General features: G+C 59.2%; 1 protein-coding gene across 1 annotated transcript in view; it reads left to right on the top strand.

Annotated features, from left to right (window-relative positions):
* galns (galactosamine (N-acetyl)-6-sulfatase) overlaps nt 1-7,682 on the top strand; it is a 47,372-nt gene extending 39,690 nt beyond the window's left edge. Inside the window, exons 6-8 of the mRNA XM_073070529.1 lie at nt 5,230-5,296; nt 5,694-5,821; nt 7,496-7,682. Coding sequence (XP_072926630.1) covers nt 5,230-5,296; nt 5,694-5,821; nt 7,496-7,667 — 367 coding nt within the window. The 3' untranslated portion in view covers nt 7,668-7,682. The remainder of the gene's footprint in view (nt 1-5,229; nt 5,297-5,693; nt 5,822-7,495) is intronic.
* Nucleotides 7,683-13,061: the final 5,379 nt, after the last annotated feature.

The raw sequence follows: 13,061 nt of genomic DNA, 5'->3' as shown, positions 1-13,061 counted from the left end.
TGTGATGGGGTTTGGGAGGAGTTACAGCTGGTGTTCAGTGTGATGGGGTTTGGGAGGAGTTACAGCTGGTGTTCAGTGTGATGGGATTTGGGGGGAGTTACAGCTGGTGTTCAGTGTGATGGGGTTTGGGAGGAGTTACAGCTGGTGTTCAGTGTGATGGGATTTGGGGGGAGTTACAGCTGGTGTTCAGTGTGATGGGATTTGGGGGGAGTTACAGCTGGTGTTCAGTGTGATGGGGTTTGGGGGAGTTACAGCTGGGGTTCAGTGTGATGGTGTTTGGGGGGAGTTACAGCTGGTGTTCAGTGTAATGGTGTTTGGGGGGAGTTACAGCTGGTGTTCAGTGTGATGGGGTTTGGGAGGAGTTACAGCTGGTGTTCAGTGTGATGGGATTTGGGGGAGTTACAGCTGGTGTTCAGTGTGATGGGGTTTGGGGGGAGTTACAGCTGGGGTTCAGTGTGATGGGGTTTGGGTGGAGTTACAGCTGGTGTTCAGTGTGATGGGGTTTGGGGGAGTTACAGCTGGTGTTCAGTGTGATGGGGTTTGGGGGAGTTACAGCTGGGGTTCAGTGTGATGGGGTTTGGGGGGAGTTACAGCTGGTGTTCAGTGTGATGGGGTTTTGGGGGAGTTACAGCTGGGGTTCAGTGTGATGGGGTTTGGGGGAGTTACAGCTGGGGTTCAGTGTGATGGGGTTTGGGGGAGTTACAGCTGGTGTTCAGTGTGATGGGGTTTGGGGGGAGTTACAGCTGGTGTTCAGTGTGATGGGGTTTGGGGGAGTTACAGCTGGTGTTCAGTGTGATGGGGTTTGGGGGGAGTTACAGCTGGTGTTCAGTGTGATGGGGTTTGGGGGAGTTACAGCTGGTGTTCAGTGTGATGGGGTTTTGGGGAGTTACAGCTGTTGTTCAGTGTGATGGGGTTTTGGGGGAGTTACAGCTGGTGTTCAGTGTGATGGTGTTTGGGGGGAGTTACAGCTGGTGTTCAGTGTGATGGGGGTTTGGGGGGAGTTACAGCTGGGGTTCAGTGTGATGGGTGTGGGGGGAGTTACAGCTGGTGTTCAGTGTGATGGGGTTTGGGGGCAGTTACAGCTGGTGTTCAGTGTGATGGGGTTTGGGGGAGTTACAGCTGGTGTTCAGTGTGATGGGGGTTTGGGGGGAGTTACAGCTGGTGTTCAGTGTGATGGTGTTTGGGGGAGTTACAGCTGGTGTTCAGTGTGATGGGGTTGGGGGGAGTTACAGCTGGTGTCAGTGTGATGGGGTTTGGGGGGGAGTTACAGCTGGTGTTCAGTGTGATGGTGTGTGGGGGGGAGTTACAGCTGGTGTTCAGTGTGATGGGGTTTGGGGGGAGTTACAGCTGGGGTTCAGTGTGATGGGGTTTTGGGGGAGTTACAGCTGTTGTTCAGTGTGATGGGGTTTTGGGGGGAGTTACAGCTGGTGTTCAGTCTGATGGGGTGTGGGGGGAGTTACAGCTGGTGTTCAGTGTGATGGTGTTTGGGGGGAGTTACAGCTGGTGTTCAGTGTGATGGGATTTGGGGGGAGTTACAGCTGGTGTTCAGTGTGATGGGGTTTGGGGGGAGTTACAGCTGGTGTTCAGTGTGATGGTGTTTGGGGGGAGTTACAGCTGGTGTTCAGTGTGATGGTGTTTGTGGGGAGTTACAGCTGTTGTTCAGTGTGATGGGGTTTGGGGGGAGTTACAGCTGGTGTTCAGTGTGATGGGGTTTGGGGGAGTTACAGCTGGTGTTCAGTGTGAAGGTGTTTGGGGGGAGTTACAGCTGGTGTTCAGTTTGATGGTGTTTGGGGGGAGTTACAGCTGGTGTTCAGTGTGATGGGGTTTGGGGGGAGTTACAGCTGGTGTTCAGTGTGATGGTGTTTGGGGGAGTTACAGCTGGTGTTCAGTGTGATGGGGTGTGGGGGAGTTACAGCTGGTGTTCAGTGTGATGGGGTTTGGGGGAGTTACAGCTGGTGTTCAGTGTGATGGTGTTTGGGGGAGTTACAGCTGGTGTTCAGTTTGATGGGGTTTGGGGGGAGTTACAGCTGGTGTTCAGTGTGATGGTGTTTGGGGGAGTTACAGCTGGTGTTCAGTGTGATGGGGTGTGGGGGAGTTACAGCTGGTGTTCAGTGTGATGGGGTTTTGGGGGGAGTTACAGCTGGTGTTCAGTGTGATGGTGTTTGGGGGGAGTTACAGCTGGTGTTCAGTGTGATGGGTGTGGGGGAGTTACAGCTGGTGTTCAGTGTGATGGGGTTTGGGGGGAGTTACAGCTGGTGTTCAGTGTGATGGTGTTTGGGGGGAGTTACAGCTGGTGTTCAGTGTGATGGGGTGTGGGGGAGTTACAGCTGGTGTTCAGTGTGATGGGGTTTTGGGGGGAGTTACAGCTGGTGTTCAGTGTGATGGGGTTTGGGGGGAGTTACAGCTGGTGTTCAGTGTGATGGGGTTTGGGGGGAGTTACAGCTGGGGTTCAGTGTGATGGGGTTTGGGGGGAGTTACAGCTGGTGTTCAGTTTGATGGTGTTTGGGGGGAGTTACAGCTGGTGTTCAGTGTGATGGGGTTTTGGGGGAGTTACAGCTGGTGTTCAGTGTGATGGGGTTTGGGGGGAGTTACAGCTGGTGTTCAGTGTGATGGTGTTTGGGGGAGTTACAGCTGGTGTTCAGTGTGATGGGGTGTGGGGGAGTTACAGCTGGTGTTCAGTGTGATGGTGTTTGGGGGGAGTTACAGCTGTTTGTTCAGTGTGATGGGGTTTGGGGGGAGTTACAGCTGGTGTTCAGTGTGATGGGGTTTTGGGGGAGTTACAGCTGGTGTTCAGTGTGATGGGGTTTTGGGGGGAGTTACAGCTGGTGTTCAGTGTGATGGGGTGTGGGGGGAGTTACAGCTGGTGTTCAGTGTGATGGGGTTTGGGGGGAGTTACAGCTGGGGTTCAGTGTGATGGGATTTGGGGGGAGTTACAGCTGGTGTTCAGTGTGATGGGGTGTGGGGGAGTTACAGCTGGTGTTCAGTGTGATGGGGTTTGGGGGGAGTTACAGCTGGTGTTCAGTGTGATGGGGTTTGGGGGGAGTTACAGCTGGTGTTCAGTGTGATGGGGTTTTGGGGGGAGTTACAGCTGGTGTTCAGTGTGATGGGTTTTGGGGGGAGTTACAGCTGGTGTTCAGTGTGATGGGGTGTGGGGGGAGTTACAGCTGGTGTTCAGTGTGATGGGGTTTGGGGGAGTTACAGCTGGGGTTCAGTGTGATGGGGTTTGGGTGGAGTTACAGCTGATGTTCAGTGTGATGGGGTTTGGGGGGAGTTACAGCTGGTGTTCAGTGTGATGGTGTTTGGGGGGAGTTACAGCTGGTGTTCAGTGTGATGGGGTTTGGGGGGAGTTACAGCTGGGGTTCAGTGTGATGGGGTTTGGGTGGAGTTACAGCTGATGTTCAGTGTGATGGGGTTTGGGGGAGTTACAGCTGGTGTTCAGTGTGATGGGGTTTGGGGGGAGTTACAGCTGGTGTTCAGTGTGATGGGGTTTTGGGGGGAGTTACAGCTGGTGTTCAGTGTGATGGGGTTTTGGGGGGAGTTACAGCTGGTGTTCAGTGTGATGGGGTTTGGGGGAGTTACAGCTGGTGTTCAGTGTGATGGGGTTTGGGGGGAGTTACAGCTGGTGTTCAGTGTGATGGGGTTTGGGGGGGATTTACAGCTGGGGTTCAGTGTGATGGTGTTTGGGGGGAGTTACATCTGGTGTTCAGTGTGATGGGGTTTGGGGGGAGTTACAGCTGGTGTTCAGTGTGATGGTGTTTGGGTGGAGTTACAGCTGGTGTTCAGTGTGATGGTGTTTGGTGGGAGTTACAGCTGGGGTTCAGTGTGATGGGGTTTGGGGGAGTTACAGCTGGTGTTCAGTGTGATGGGGTTTGGGGGAGTTACAGCTGGTGTTCAGTGTGATGGGGTTTGGGGGAGTTACAGCTGGGGTTCAGTGTGATGGGGTTTGGGGGGAGTTACAGCTGGTGTTTAGTGTGATGGGGTTTGGGAGGAGTTACAGCTGGTGTTCAGTGTGATGGGGTTTGGGGGAGTTACAGCTGGTGTTCAGTGTGATGGGGTTTGGGGGGAGTTACAGCTGGTGTTTAGTGTGATGGGGTTTGGGGGGAGTTACAGCTGGGGTTCAGTGTGATGGGGTTTGGGGGGAGTTACAGCTGGTGTTCAGTGTGATGGGGTTTGGGGGGAGTTACAGCTGGTGTTCAGTGTGATGGGATTTGGGGGGAGTTACAGCTGGTGTTCAGTGTGATGGGGTTTGGGGGGAGTTACAGCTGGTGTTCAGTGTGATGGGGTTTGGGAGGAGTTACAGCTGGTGTTCAGTGTGATGGGATTTGGGGGGAGTTACAGCTGTTGTTCAGTGTGATGGGGTTTGGGGGGAGTTACAGCTGGTGTTCAGTGTGATGGGGTTTGGGGGGAGTTACAGCTGGGGTTCAGTGTGATGGGGTTTGGGTGGAGTTACAGCTGGTGTTCAGTGTGATGGGGTTTGGGGGAGTTACAGCTGGTGTTCAGTGTGATGGGGTTTGGGGGAGTTACAGCTGGGGTTCAGTGTGATGGGGTTTGGGGGAAGTTACAGCTGGGGTTCAGTGTGATGGGGTTTGGGGGGAGTTACAGCTGGTGTTCAGTGTGATGGGGTTTTGGGGGAGTTACAGCTGGGGTTCAGTGTGATGGGGTTTGGGGGAGTTACAGCTGGGGTTCAGTGTGATGGGGTTTGGGGGAGTTACAGCTGGTGTTCAGTGTGATGGGGTTTGGGGGAGTTACAGCTGGTGTTCAGTGTGATGGGGTTTGGGGGGAGTTACAGCTGGTGTTCAGTGTGATGGGGTTTGGGGGGAGTTACAGCTGGTGTTCAGTGTGATGGGGTTTGGGGGGAGTTACAGCTGGTGTTCAGTGTGATGGGGTTTGGGGGGAGTTACAGCTGGTGTTCAGTGTGAAGGGGTGTGGGGGAGTTACAGCTGGGGTTCAGTGTGAAGGGGTGTGGGGGGAGTTACAGCTGGTGTTCAGTGTGATGGGGTGTGGGGGGAGTTACAGCTAGGGTTCAGTGTGATGGGATTTGGGGGGAGTTATAGCTGGGGTTCAGTGTGATGGATTCAGGGGTATGTTCCGGTGGTGTTCTCTGTGATGTGGTTGTGGGTGTAGGTAACGGTGGTATTCTGTGTGACAGTGTTCAGTCCGATGGGTTTAGGGGCGGATACCAGTTGGTTCAGCTTGTGGCAGAGATGGTTTGTTGTATTCATACCACAGGTATTATGAAGAGTTCCAGATTGACCGAGCAACTGGGGAGTCCAACCTCACCCAGATATACCTTAAGGTAATGTCACACCTCAATGTCCACCCAGACCCCGTCTTACCTGTAGTCATAACCCTCTCTCCTCTGAATCACTCCAACACCCCCCTTCCCCTTCTCCACGACCTCGCACTCTCTCGTTACATCAAGCTTCCCTGTCGTGTGTTCTGTTGCATCCCAAGCCGTGTTTCGTCTCTCCGGTAGGGAGGATGTTTGTGAAGCAAGTCTGTTGCCTGTGCGACTGGCGAGTCAGGCTCAGACTGTGTTCAGTCCCAGACCATAGGCAGAACACGAGGCGAGGTGAGCTGAGCAATTTTAGACCGCAAGACGTTGGAGCAGAATTCGGCCATTCAGCACATGGAGTCTGCTCCACTATTCAATGACGGCTGATTTATAATTCTCTGATGATGTTTGGCTGCAGGAGGGGATTGAGTTTATCCAGAGACAAGTTGCACAACGCAAACGTTTCTTTCTCTACTGGGCTGCTGATGCCACGCACGCTCCTGTCTATGCATCGAAGGCGTATCTGAGAACGAGTAAGAGAGGCTTGTAAGTATCCAAATCAGATTGATTATCACTAACATAGAAAACATAACATAGGCCAGTACAGCACAGGAACAGGCTCCTCAGTCCGCAATGTTGTGCTGAACCAGTTAGTAATCAAAATGGAAGATGGAGTTCAACCCAGATAAGTTCATTTTTGTAGGTCAAATATGATGGCAGAATATAGTATTAATGTACTCTTGGCAGTATGGAGGATCAGAGGGATCTTGGGGTCCGAGTCCATTGGACACTCAAGGCTGATGCACAGGTTGACTCTGTGGTTAAGAAGGCAAATGGTGAATTGACCTTTATCAACTGTGGGATTGAGTTTAGGAGCCGAGAGGTAATGTTGCAGCTATGTAGGACCCTGCTCAGTCCCCACTTGGAGTACTGTGCTCAGTTCTGGTCGCCTCACTACAGGAAGGATGTGGAAGCCATAGAAAGGGTGCAGAGGAGATTTACAAGGATGTTGTCTGGATTGGGGAACATGCCTTATGAGAATAGGTTGAGTGAACTCGGCCTTTTCTCCTTGGAGTGACAGAGGATGAGAGGTGACCTGATAGAGGTGTATAAGATGATGAGAGGCATTGATCGTGTGGATAGTCAGAGGCTTTTACCCAGGGATGAAATGGCTAACACGAGGACACAGTTTTAAGGTGCTTGGAAATAGGTACAGAGGAGATGTCGGGGGTAAGTTTTTTTACACAGGGAGTGGTGAGTGCATGGAATGGGCTGCCGGTGACGGTGGTGGAGGAGGATACGATAGGGTCTTTTAAGAGGCTCCTGAATAGGTACATGGAGCTTAGAAAAATAGAGGGCTATGGGTAACCCTGGGTAATTTCTAAGGTAATGCCATGTTCCGCACAGCTTTGTGGGCCAAAGGGCCTGTATTGTGCTGTAGGTTTTCTATGTTTCTAATTGCTAACTGTATTAATCTCTTTTGTCTACACAATGTCCATACCCTTCCATTTTCCTCATGTTAATGTGCGAATCTAAAAGTCTCTAATGTTCCTGCCTTGACCCCCCACCTCTCTGTGTTAAAATAAATGCTCCTCAGATTTCCTTAAAAATCTTCCCTTTCACCTTAAATGCATGGTCTCTGGTGTTAGACATTTCAACCCTGGGAAAAAGAAAGATAATGTCTGTTTACTCTACCTATGCCTCACAAAATCTTATAAAATTATCAGACTCCCCTCAGCCTCCGCTGTTGCAGGGAAAGCAACCCAAGTGTGTCCAGCCTCTCGTTATAACACATACGCCCTCTAATCTCAGATCAGGTTTTTCATCATTGTCACATATCATAAAATGAGGCAGTGTAAATGAGTCTATGGTAGGATTGATTTGAATGGGTCAGTAGAACCTGGGTGGACCGAAGGGCCTGTTCTCTGTGGCCAGATACACTTGGACAAGTGTTTGGATAGAAAAGGCAGAGAGGAACACCACCTAATGCAGGCAAGTGGATTTGCTGAAGGCAAACGTTGTGGTCAGTATGGAAGATACCCTGTTTCTGTGCTGTAAAATCTACGATGCAGGGTGGCCAGGTACCCCGAAACACGTAGGGAGGGGTGGCTGCCACCTCGTGAGGGTTGGTGGTTTAGTAGTGGTGTTGCAGGCTCGGGTGAGGTGGGAGTGTGGCCATATATAGGCGTTGTACCTAATGCTGTGCATGGACTTGATCAGGTATGGTGATGCAGTGCGTGAGATTGATGACAGCATCGGGAAACTTCTGCAGGAGCTGTACACACAGGGAGTCGCCAACAATACCTTCGTGTTCTTCACATCGGACAACGGGGCCGCTCTCATCTCTGCCCCCAAACAAGGTGCGTTCGTTGGTCAGCAGCAGCCAGTGTGATACAGCAGAGAGAGGCTCCCCTCCCCTCCCCACTCTCCCATCAGCTGGTCAGCAGTATCGAGTGGGATATCAGAGGCTTTACTCCCTGATTCTCCCCAACCCTCCCCTTCTGTCCTTCCCTATTCTCTCATCAGCTGGTCAGCAGCAGCCAGTGTGGGAAGTCAGAGAGACTCCCCGCCCCCTGCCCTTCTCTGTCTGTTCCTGCCCCTGCTCTTCCCTCCCCACCTGTACCCATCCCACCCTGCCAGTCAGCTGGTCAGTATGGGACACCAGGACTCACCCCCCCACACACCCACACTGACTGACCTCTCCACTTGCCCCCTTCCCTGTTCCCTCTCCCTCCCACTGGTCTGAAGGTGTATGAAATGTTTCCCGTTGAAGAGTGTGATTCCTTCACCCGTCAGTCCTGGCATTCCCCCTGTTCCCCTCATGGACTCTTTGGCATTTCTTCAATCCCTGAATTAGACTGAGTCGAGGAGTTCTCCACTGTTCACTCGCACTCTGAAAAAGCCCTCCCCTTCATAACCCCAGTCTTCTTAATGAATTCATAGACAGAACAGTGTGGGAGAGGGTGGGGATAGGCAACAAGGAGTGTTGGTAGGGAGGGAGAGGAACAGGGGTAAGTGAGGGAGAGTGGGGCTGGAAAGGGAAAGCCAGCGATGTGGGGGGGGTCCCGTAATGGAGGTGGTGCCGGTGCAGGTGTGGGGGGAGGGGGTCCCGTAATGGAGGCGGTGCCGTGCAGGTGTGGGGGGAGGGGGTCCCGTAATGGAGGCGGTGCCGTGCAGGTGTGGGGGGAGGGGGTCCCGTAATGGAGGTGGTGCCGCGCCGGTGTGGGGGGGAGGGGGGGCTGTAATGGAGGTGGTGCCGCGCCGGTGTGGGGGGAGGGGGTCCCGTAATGGAGACGGTGCCGTGCCGGTGTGGGGGGAGGGGGTCCCGTAATGGAGATGGTGCCGTGCCGGTGTGGGGGGAGGGGGTCCCGTAATGGAGGCGGTGCCGTGCCGGTGTGGGGGGGGAGGGGGTCCCGTAATGGAGGTAGTGCCGCACCGGTGTGGGGGGGAGGGGGGTCCCGTAATGGAGATAGTGCCGCGCCGGTGTGGGGGAGGGGGTCCCGTAATGGGGAGGTAGTACCGTGCCGGTGTGGGGGGAGGGGGTCCCGTAATGGAGGTAGTGCCGCACCGGTGTGGGGGGAGGGGGGTCCCGTAATGGAGATAGTGCCGCGCCGGTGTGGGGGAGGGGGTCCCGTAATGGAGGTAGTGCCGCGCCGGTGTGGGGGAGGGGGTCCCGTAATGGAGGTAGTGCCGCGCCGGTGTGGGGGGAGGGGGTCCCGTAATGGAGATAGTGCCGCGCCGGGTGTGGGGGGAGGGGGTCCCGTAATGGAGATAGTGCCGCGCCGGTGTGGGGGGAGGGGGGTCCCGTAATGGAGGTGGTGCCGTGCCGGTGTGGGGGGAGGGGGTCCCGTAATGGAGATAGTGCCGCGCCAGTGTGGGGGGAGGGGGTCCCGTAATGGAGGTGGTGCCGTGCCGGTGTGGGGGGAGGGGGTCCCGTAATGGAGATAGTGCCGTGCCGGTGTGGGGGGAGGGGGGTCCCGTAATGGAGATAGTGCCCGCGCCGGTGTGGGGGGAGGGGGTCCCGTAATGGAGATAGTGCCGTGCCGGTGTGGGGGGAGGGGGTTCCCGTAATGGAGACGGTGCCGTGCCGGTGTGGGGGGAGGGGGTCCCGTAATGGAGATAGTGCCGCGCCGGTGTGGGGGGAGGGGGTCCCGTAATGGAGGTGGTGCCGTGCCGGTGTGGGGTCCCGTAATGGAGATAGTGCCGCGCCGGTGTGGGGGGGAGGGGGTCCCGTAATGGAGGTAGTGCCGTGCCGGTGTGGGGGGAGGGGGGTCCCGTAATGGAGGTAGTGCCGTGCCGGTGTGTGGGGAGGGGTCCCGTAATGGAGATAGTGCCGCGCCGGTGTGGGGGGAGGGGGGTCCCGTAATGGAGATAGTGCCGTGCCGGTGTGGGGGGAGGGGGGTCCCGTAATGGAGGTAGTGCCGTGCCGGTGTGGGGGGAGGGGGTCCCGTAATGGAGATAGTGCCGTGCCGGTGTGGGGGGGAGGGGGTCCCGTAATGGAGGTAGTGCCGTGCCGGTGGTGGGGGGAGGGGGTCCCCGTAATGGAGGTAGTGCCGTGCCGGTGTGTGGGGAGGGGTCCCGTAATGGAGATAGTGCCGCGCCGGTGTGGGGGGAGGGGGTCCCGTAATGGAGGTGGTGCCGCGCCGGTGTGGGGGGAGGGGGTCCCGTAATGGAGACGGTGCCGCGCCGGTGTGGGGGGAGGGGGTCCCGTAATGGAGGTAGTGCCGCGCCGGTGTAGGGGAGGGGGTCCCGTAATGGAGGTAGTGCCGCGCCGGTGTGGGGGGAGGGGGTCCCATAATGGAGACGGTGCCGTGCCGGGTGTGGGGGGAGGGGGTTCCGTAATGGAGACGGTGCCACGCCGGTGTGGGGGGAGGGGGGTCCCGTAATGGAGGCGGTGCCACGCCGGTGTGGGGGGGGAGGGGGGTCCCGTAATGGAGATAGTGCCGTGCCGGTGTGGGGGGGGAGGGGGTCCCGTAATGGAGATAGTGCCGCGCCGGTGTGGGGGGAGGGGGTCCCGTAATGGAGACGGTGCCGCGCCGGTGTGGGGGGAGGGGGTCCCGTAATGGAGGTAGTGCCGTGCCGGTGTGGGGGGAGGGGGTCCCGTAATGGAGACGGTGCCGCGCCGGTGTGGGGGGAGGGGGGTCCGTAATGGAGACGGTGCCGTGCCGGTGTGGGGGGAGGGGGTCCCGTAATGGAGATAGTGCCGTGCCGGTGTGGGGGGAGGGGGTCCCGTAATGGAGACGGTGCCGCGCCGTGTGGGGGGAGGGGGTCCCGTAATGGAGGTGGTGCCGTGCCGGTGTGGGGGGAGGGGGTCCCGTAATGGAGATAGTGCCGCGCCGGTGTGGGGGGAGGGGGTCCCGTAATGGAGATAGTGCCGCGCCGGTGTGGGGGGAGGGGGTCCCGTAATGGAGACGGTGCCGCGCCGGTGTGGGGGGAGGGGGTCCCGTAATGGAGACGGTGCCGCGCCGGTGTGGGGGGAGGGGGTCACGTAATGGAGACGGTGCCGCGCCGGTGTGGGGGGAGGGGGTCACGTAATGGAGGTGGTGCCGCGCCGGTGTGGGGGGAGGGGGTCCCGTAATGGAGATAGTGCCGCGCCGGTGTGGGGGGAGGGGGTCCCGTAATGGAGATAGTGCCGTGCCGGTGTGGGGGGAGGGGGTCCCGTAATGGAGATAGTGCCGTGCCGGTGTGGGGGGAGGGGGTCCCGTAATGGAGGTAGTGCCGTGCCGGTGTGGGGGGAGGGGGTCCCGTAATGGAGATAGTGCCGCGCCGGTGTGGGGGGAGGGGGTCCCGTAATGGAGACGGTGCCGCGCCGGTGTGGGGGGAGGGGGTCCCGTAATGGAGACGGTGCCGCGCCGGTGTGGGGGGAGGGGGGGTCCCGTAATGGAGGTAGTGCCGTGCCGGTGTGGGGGAGGGGGTCCCGTAATGGAGATAGTGCCGTGCCGGTGTGGGGGGGAGGGGGTCCCGTAATGGAGACGGTGCCGCGCCGGTGTGGGGGAAGGGGGTCCCGTAATGGAGATAGTGCCGTGCCGGTGTGGGGGGAGGGGGTCCCGTAATGGAGGCGGTGCCGCACCGGTGTGGGGGGAGGGGGTCCCGTAATGGAGACGGTGCCGCGCCGGTGTGGGGGAGGGGGTCCCGTAATGGAGATAGTGCCGCGCCGGTGTGGGGGGAGGGGGTCCCGTAATGGAGGTGGTGCCGCGCCGGTGTGGGGGGAGGGGGTCCCGTAATGGAGATAGTGCCGCGCCGGTCTGGGGGGAGGGGGGCTGTAATGGAGGTAGTCCCGCGCCGGTGTGGGGGGAGGGGGGGCTGTAATGGAGGTAGTGCCGCGCCGGTGTGGGGGGAGGGGGTCCCGTAATGGAGGTGGTGCCGCGCCGGTGTGGGGGGAGGGGGTCCCGTAATGGAGATAGTGGTCGTGCCGGTGTGGGGGGAGGGGGTCCCGTAATGGAGATGGTGCCGTGCGGTGTGGGGGGAGGGGGTCCCGTAATGGAGATAGTGCCGTGCCGGTGTGGGGGGAAGGGGGTCCCGTAATGGAGGTAGTGCCGTGCCGGTGTGGGGGGAGGGGGTCCCGTAATGGAGGTAGTGCCGTGCCGGTGTGGGGGGAGGGGGTCCCGTAATGGAGGTAGTGCCGTGCCGGTGTGGGGGAAGGGGGTCCCGTAATGGAGGCAGTGCCGTGCCGGTGTGGGGGGGAGGGGGTCCCGTAATGGAGGCGGTGCCGTGCCGGGTGTGGGGGGAGGGGGGTCCCGTAATGGAGGCGGTGCCGCGCCGGTGTGGGGGGAGGGGGTCCCGTAATGGAGATGGTGCCGTGCCGGTGTGGGGGGAGGGGGTCCCGTAATGGAGATGGTGCCGTGCCGGTGTGGGGGGAGGGGGTCCCGTAATGGAGATGGTGCCGTACCGGTGTGGGGGGGAGGGGGTCCCGTAATGGAGATGGTGCCGTGCCGGTGTGGGGGGAGGGGGTCCCGTAATGGAGACGGTGCCGCACCGGTGTGGGGGGAGGGGGGTCCCGTAATGGGAGACGGTGCCGCGCCGGTGTGGGGGGAGGGGGGTCCCGTAATGGAGACGGTGCCGCGCCGGTGTGGGGGGAGGGGGTCCCGTAATGGAGACGGTGCCGCGCCGGTGTGGGGGGAGGGGGTCCCTTAATGGAGATGGTGCCGCACCGGTGTGGGGGGAGGGGGTCCCGTAATGCAGACGGTGCCGCGCCGGTGTGGGGGGAGGGGGTCCCGTAATGGAGGTAGTGCCGCACCGGTGTGGGGGGAGGGGCTCCCGTAATGGAGACGGTGCCGCGCCGGTGTGGGGGGAGGGGGGTCCCGTAATGGAGGTAGTGCCGTGCCGGTGTGGGGGGAGGGGGTCCCGTAATGGAGACGGTGCCGCGCCGGTGTGGGGGGAGGGGGTCCCGTAATGGAGGGTGGTGCCGCGCCGGTGTGGGGGGAGGGGGTTCCCGTAATGGAGACGGTGCCGAGCCGGTGTGGGGGGAGGGGGTCCCGTAATGGAGATAGTGCCGCGCCGGTGTGGGGGGAGGGGGTCCCGTAATGGAGACGGTGCCGCGCCGGTGTGGGGGGAGGGGGGTCCCGTAATGGAGATAGTGCCGTGCCGGTGTGGGGGGAGGGGGTCCCGTAATGGAGGTGGTGCCGCGCCGGTGTGGGGGGAGGGGGTCCCGTAATGGAGACGGTGCCGCGCCGGTGTGGGGGGAGGGGGTCCCGTAATGGAGACGGTGCCGCGCCGGTGTGGGGGGAGGGGTGGTCCCGTAATGGAGACGGGTGCCGCGCCGGTGTGGGGGGAGGCGGTCCCGTAA

The sequence above is a fragment of the Hemitrygon akajei genome, chromosome 17, assembly GCF_048418815.1.
Source record: "Hemitrygon akajei chromosome 17, sHemAka1.3, whole genome shotgun sequence".
Taxonomy (NCBI): domain Eukaryota; kingdom Metazoa; phylum Chordata; class Chondrichthyes; order Myliobatiformes; family Dasyatidae; genus Hemitrygon; species Hemitrygon akajei.
The sequence above is the reverse complement of the archived record's forward strand: the minus strand, read 5'-3'. Positions and strand labels throughout refer to the sequence as shown.